Below are 6,521 nucleotides of genomic sequence, written 5' to 3'. Positions count from 1 at the left end.
GCATTTGACGTTTTTCAGGGGACATATTTGAGGGACAAAATTTTGATGAAGAAGTTGAAGGATTAGAGACCATTTGTCTCTGAAGAGTTGATGCGGTCACGTAACCCTCTTGCTGGAGCAGAGCGGATTTCAGCGTCTCTTCAGAGGAATTCCGTTTGAATACATAGTTTTTTTTGGTTTTTTGCAGTAAGAAGGTCTCTATCCTTTTCTTTCTCGTTCGCAATGCACAATCCGCACTGGGCTGTTTGGCCTAATAAGCGCTAAAAAAAATGATTCAAATCCCTTTTTTCGGATTGATTGGAGTTGTATAAATGCATCCTTTCAACTATTGTGATTCTTCTTCTTCTTGAAAAGAAGTTCACAATGCTCACGGAAAATTTGAAAGCTAGTTTTGGCTTTATTTATATGAGCGGTGTTTTGTTTAAAAAAAGTTTCTTAACTTCAGATCCTAAGGAAAAAAAAGAAACTGAACTTAAGTCTCTGATAGACTTCGAAGAAAATAAGATAATTACATTGGGACCGGTTTTTGGTCCTTTCTTTTGTCTTTCCGTGTTCTGTTCGTTTGTTTTCCGTAATTCAGATTGGTTTCTCTTTTTCTGATTTTCGATGTCAGTGGTTGATTCGGATTCACCTGGCTTTTTTTGGTTATTTTTGAGGGTCGTCGAAAATCCCTTAATGTAAGAGGACATTTGGGTCACAAAAAATTGCCTAACCCAAAACTCTCAAAATAAATGTGTGTCAGATCTTGGTTTTGGCCAGTTAACGAGAACTCCCAGTAGATCACACTTCTCAACAAGATTCATAACTGCTGGCTCGCCATGTGATATGTCTGAAAATATCTAAGCTAAATGACTAAACAAAATAAGAATTGTTAGAAAACTAGAATTATCTTTGGGTAAATAAAATAAAAATCTTTAATCTATGCTGTTATTTTTCAATATGCATCAGGCAGAATGAACACAATACTCACATTCAAGTGTCAATCTCGGGATACCTGTCCCGACCTTGCAACGTACATTCAATTCGTCTAAGCTAGACGTAATAACAAAGTGAAGTTGAATTGTCAGCGCTCAATTGTATAATTTTTTCAAATTGGAATGAAGCAAAAACAGTAAAACCTATTACCAAATTTTGCGGCGGGGCTTATTATAATATAAATTGAATAAGGTTCTTGTAAACAGTTTTTAAGTTCATCAAAGTTTTTTTTACAGAGCAATTGCAACCTTCATGCCAGCTGTTTTGTTTTTCTTTCAATTACGTTTTCTCAAACAGGAGTCTTTCGTTTTTGGGGAATTAAAATTAATTGGTTGATCACGCTGCTTTTCACAAACTTTCCAAACTAAACATCAGATCGGATTTTGCAAATTTGGATTAGTATTGTTGGTTGTTTTTGAAATAATCTAGAAACGCTTTTCAAAAACTTATATATTTGATTTGTTCTTCGAGCTAAAAAGCATCGATTTTGATTTTGAACAGACAGGTGAGATCAAACTTGTTTGATTCAGCTGTGTTGCAAGTTGTTCTATACATAACTGTGGTCAATTATTACTCAGATTTATTATTCAATTTAAATGTTTTATCAGTGCGTCTATCAGAAATGTATTTGGCTTCAAACTGCTTGTTTTGTTTTGACGAATCAAAAGTTCATTTTAATTGATATGTTTAATTCCAGCTTCCCAAATACTTTTAAATGAACTAGGCTTTTAAAATTTTTGCATAACTTTCCAAAAACTTGACTCAATAGCTATCGAGTCAAAAAAAATAAACATTTTGTACATCGTAATTATGTCTTCAAAGTTGAAGTTTCTGATTAACCTTCAAAAATTCCTTCTTATATTTTGCTTAATATTCGATTTCTGCGGTGGAACGAAATATTCTTGCGTAGATTATAGCGAATGTTATAGTTTCTTCGACAACGCAACTGGTCTTTATTCGACAGTCGGGCACTACTGCTGCGGTAATAAGTGTCAATACGATCAATGCGCCGAGTAAGATTATAAAATTTAAAATTTTTAGCAAACGTTTTATCTTAAGTTTTAGTAATATATATATAGTATTTCAATGTTTTTTTTTCTTGAATCAGCTCACTTTTAGTCAAACATTGCCTTTTCGAAAGCCTTACAAAAACATATTAATTCGAATCATTATCATGCAACGGCCAAACTTGTCGAAAACTATGATGACCCCCTAGCAGTGAAATTTCGACGTCCCTGGAACAATTTTGCGCACTTTTTCGAAAGTCCGCGACTTTCAAAAAGACTCTGTCCGTCGCCGCATACCGTTTTCAGACTGGATTTTGTAGTCGCGCCCCGGCTTAAAGTCTTTTCTTAAAGGGCGCTGTCAGACTTTCCTTATGTCGCGCTGTCAGTCTTTTCTTAAGCCAGGCTGTCAATCGTTTCTCAATCCGCGCCGCCAGTCTTTTCTCAAGTCGCCCTGTCGGGCTTTTCTTACTTCATGCCATCAGTTTTGTCAAAAGTACCGCCGTCAGTCTTTTTTAAGTCGCGCTGTCAGTCTTTTCTTAAGTCGGGCCGTCGGGTTTTTCTTACGTCACCACCTCATGTTTTTTAAGTTAAAACGAGCCGCTAAAACTGCACCCATACCATTTTATACCGAATTTTACAGTGACTTTTTAGACCGACCAGCGGGTTTGTCTTTTCTTAAACCGTAACGTCATTTTTATTTGAAGTTGCGCCGTCCGATTTTTCTTAAACCGCGCCGTAAATTTTTTTTAAGTCCGGCCTCAATGGTTTCTTGAATCGCGCTGTCAGTTTTTTCATGAGTCGGGCCGTCGCTCTTTTCAACAGTCGCGCCATCAGTTTTTATTAAAATTGCGCCACCAGTTTTTTCTTAAGTCGCGCTGTCAGTTTTTTCTTAAATCCCCCCAATGGTTTCTTGAGTTGCGCAGTCAGTGTTTTCTCAAGTTGCGCAATCAGTGTGTTCTTAACTCATACAGTCAGTTTTTTCTTGAGTCGCGCCGTCGCTCTTTTCTACATTCGCGCAATCAGGTTTTCATTAAACTGCGCCGCCAGTCTTTTCTTAAGTCGCGCTGTTTCTTTTTACTTAAATCGCGCCCCCAATCGTTTCTTGAAGTGCGCAGTTAGTGTGTTCTTAAGTCGCGCCGTCAGTTTTTTCTTGAGTCGCGCCGTCCCTTTTTTCCAAAGTTGCACCATCAGTCTTTCATAAAATTGGGCTGTCCGACTTTTTTTAAGTCGCGCTGTCACTTTTTTCTTAAATCGCGCCCCCAATCGTTTTTTTAATGGCGCGGTCAGTGTTTTTTTAAGTAGCGCCGTTAGTTTTTTCTTGAGTCGCGGCCGTCGCTCTTTTCCAAAGTCGCACCATCAGTCTTTCATAAAATTGCGCTGTCAGCTTTTTCTTAAGCCGCGCCGGCAGTTTTTAATTAAGTCGCTCCGTCAGTCATCTTTTAATCCGCAGAAATCCGAAAACATTAGAAGTGCTAGGAAAACAATAATCAAGCATAAAACGGCTTTGTTTATGTTTATATAGAATAGGTTCAATTTTCCACATGTTCATTATCCGCATGTTCATCGAATGTGAATGGATGCTTTTTATATATGGTGAGGTAGTTAAAATGTTAAACAAAATGTTCAATTGCCATGAAATAAAAAAAAGATGACGATTGTACATAACTATGCTTTGTAGAATACATTATGCTTCTTTAATCAAACTTCTTTATTTTTTTTAAATTATTGCAATTTTTTGTACGCTTCTGACCAGAACCATTGAAATAAATATGCAAAAAAATGAAAATCCCTAAGTCAGAAATATGCTAAATTTTCTACCACATGAGGTCGATAGGGCAATTGAATACATCAAAATTTACAAAAATAACAATTCAAAAGTTTTTGCAAAAATTGCATTAGATTTGAGTTGACAGTTTTATGTCGTTCGTAAATTTCATGCCATTTAGTCTGAAAAACGTACTAAATGAGACAATTGGGACAACAATTTGAAATTTTTTTTTTAAAATTGGAATCGCGGCTGAAATGGTTTTAATAGGATACTGCCTTTGAACGGAAATTTTTTTTGTCCTTGAGTCAATTTTTTTTAAATTGCGTCTATTAGGGCCTTAATATCTTGCCACATTTGACTTTCTACGAGCTTTATTTTGGGTAGTCAATTTGGGCGGGAAAATGTACTAGCTAATGCATAGTTTTTAAGACGACGACTTCTTTTACATTTTGTCAGTCGATCATTTTTTTCCTGGTCCTATATCTGCAATTTTTCTCGTTGTCTGTTTAGTAAAGGCTGGATTTATGCAGTGGTTGGCCTGTCAATAGGTCTGGTCGTCATCACACTCATCATCATTGGGTGCTTTTGTTACTCCAGAATGCCAGACGGTAAGCAAAGTTCATTTCAACTGTTTTTTTTTATCTCAGTTCATAAATCAAATTGTAACCGCTGACTGTCATTTTGGCAACTTTAGTTCAAAAATCGTTCTGTTTTTGGTCGAAAAAAATGAACATTTTTTGACTTTAATTGCTTTTTTTTAAATCTTGTTGATTTAGTCATCAAGTCATGATTTAATTTCACAAATTAAGGTTACATTGAGCAAAATCCGTTTCATAACCGAACAGTAGCAGCCTTTAATTCAATATCAGCTCTATTTATTAGCTAATTTTTTGTCTGAAATAACACTTTGACTCTCGCCTCAATCTTTTTTAGCCTCTCTATTTTTAGAAAACCAAGAAGAAGCACTTGAATTAGACGGAAGACCTGCTGTACCTCACAATCCAGATGAAATTCAATTTGACCCCTCAGTTTATGATGAATCCGTCACCCGACGTGACACCAGCGAGTTCCCACCTGTCTACCGATACCCGTCCGTTCTGCCGGACTACAAATCCCGCGCCGGCACTACTGAAAGCATTGAAAGTGGGTCTTCCCAAATGGCAGCAGCTCCTGGAAATCGACAACTTCACGTAGTTTCTGAGGAGCAGCTAGCGGGTCGGCTTGATGCGCTTTTAGGTGTGCCTTGAACGGATCTCTAACTATATCCCCCCACGGGTACCTAGTAACGAATATCCCCCTATAAAGAAATAAATCACCGGTTAAGCATATCAGAGTTTTATACCTAGTAACGAATCTCCCCCCTTTGCAAAGGAGGGGGGGCATAGCTAAAGAGATCCTCTTTAACTCATGAAACTGAGATATCTCAAAACTATCCCGCTGTTTTTTTTCTGTTCACTGGCAAATTTCTAGTTTAGGGACCGCTATTTCAAATGATTTCACATGAATGACATGAAACGCGTCAACAGATGCTCTTATCTACAATTTTGTGTGTTGGTGTCAATGAAAGTTTCAAATAATGGATATAAAACAAAAATTAGACATCAGTTGATGCATTATTGCAAATAATATTGTTTTATGTCCGTTTCTGTTTCAATTATATTTTCTATTTTTTATTCAATTTTTTTTAAGTCAAAAGGCGAACACCATAGGATAAAAAATAAGCAGGGACTCAATGTCTTTAAACATAAACTTTCCTTCCCCAAAAACCGTTGTATATGTTTTGAAGCGCATTTTGAAGTTGCCAACAGTATTTTCATTGAAACTTTATTACAGTGTATTTCTAGACTCAAACGGGGCACAAATTTCTCCAACTCAAAATGCGGATGAAACTCAACACGATTCCGCGGCTTATTCTGAAATTCAACGTGAAATTAGTGATGAGGAGTTACCTGTGTACAGATGCCCCTCAGACCCCCCTCCTTTGTATAGGTCCAGGGCGGGGACCTCGATTGATGGAAACATCGGATCCCACGTGCAGCCTGACTCTGCAGTGGCTTTTGATAATCCAGATATTCCAGAAGAGAATTTTTATATTCAAATTGGGGAAATTTCGAATAACGATGGATTTCGAACTCCCCAAAGTGGATCCGTCTTATCTTGATAGCGCATAATCAGCTGGTTGTTCATTCAATTATCTGAACTAGCGAAGCTAATGAACTCAAGTTACTTATAAATGATTTCTTACGTTCTTACCAATAATTTTAAGTTTTTCTTAACAATAGTTTCAAATTTTAAATCGGGAAGAACTTGGTATTTGGGTGTTTTCACGCAAAATTACCTACCACAAACGATCATCGGTCTAGGTTGAGTAATATATCATAATAAAGCCGTTTCAATCAAGATTCGAACGTAATTAAAAAATTTTTAAAAAAATCCCAGTGTCGAAAGAACCCGGTTTGAAATTTTTAATTTTGTGTCTAATTTTGAGCGAGTAAGCAGGCTTACATTAGCTTATTTATGCTTAATTTAAGCATTGAAAAATTAGTTTTTTTTTCAAATGAAGTTAGTTTTTCGAGTTTTTAGCTTCATCTTAGGAATCAAAACCATCAAAAGTTTGGGAAAAAAGTTTGAAATCTTAAAAAACTTTTTCTTGGCTATTTTCGTTTTGCTTGTTGCTTGTCTTCAAAAATAACAAAAATTGGCCAGTTTGCAAATGTTACAATGATTGACGAAAATGCTGAAGCTCTACTTTTTCGCTCTGATTCTTTTAT

At 36.4% G+C, this 6,521-nt stretch overlaps 1 protein-coding gene across 1 annotated transcript; it reads left to right on the top strand.

Annotated features, from left to right (window-relative positions):
• The first annotated feature begins 1,538 nt into the window (after nt 1-1,538).
• Nucleotides 1,539-5,997, top strand: LOC134844707 (uncharacterized). The gene is made up of 4 exons (XM_063861522.1): nt 1,539-1,988; nt 4,261-4,358; nt 4,699-4,986; nt 5,595-5,997. Exons 1-4 carry the CDS (start codon nt 1,786-1,788, stop codon nt 5,909-5,911), a joined length of 906 nt encoding a protein of 301 aa, XP_063717592.1. The 5' UTR covers nt 1,539-1,785; the 3' UTR covers nt 5,912-5,997.
• The last annotated feature ends 524 nt before the right edge of the window (nt 5,998-6,521 follow it).

Source organism: Symsagittifera roscoffensis, chromosome 4 (genome assembly GCF_963678635.1).
Source record: "Symsagittifera roscoffensis chromosome 4, txSymRosc1.1, whole genome shotgun sequence".
Classification (NCBI taxonomy): domain Eukaryota; kingdom Metazoa; phylum Xenacoelomorpha; order Acoela; family Convolutidae; genus Symsagittifera; species Symsagittifera roscoffensis.
Note: the sequence above shows the minus strand (reverse complement) of the source record. Positions and strands in the feature narration are given on the sequence as shown.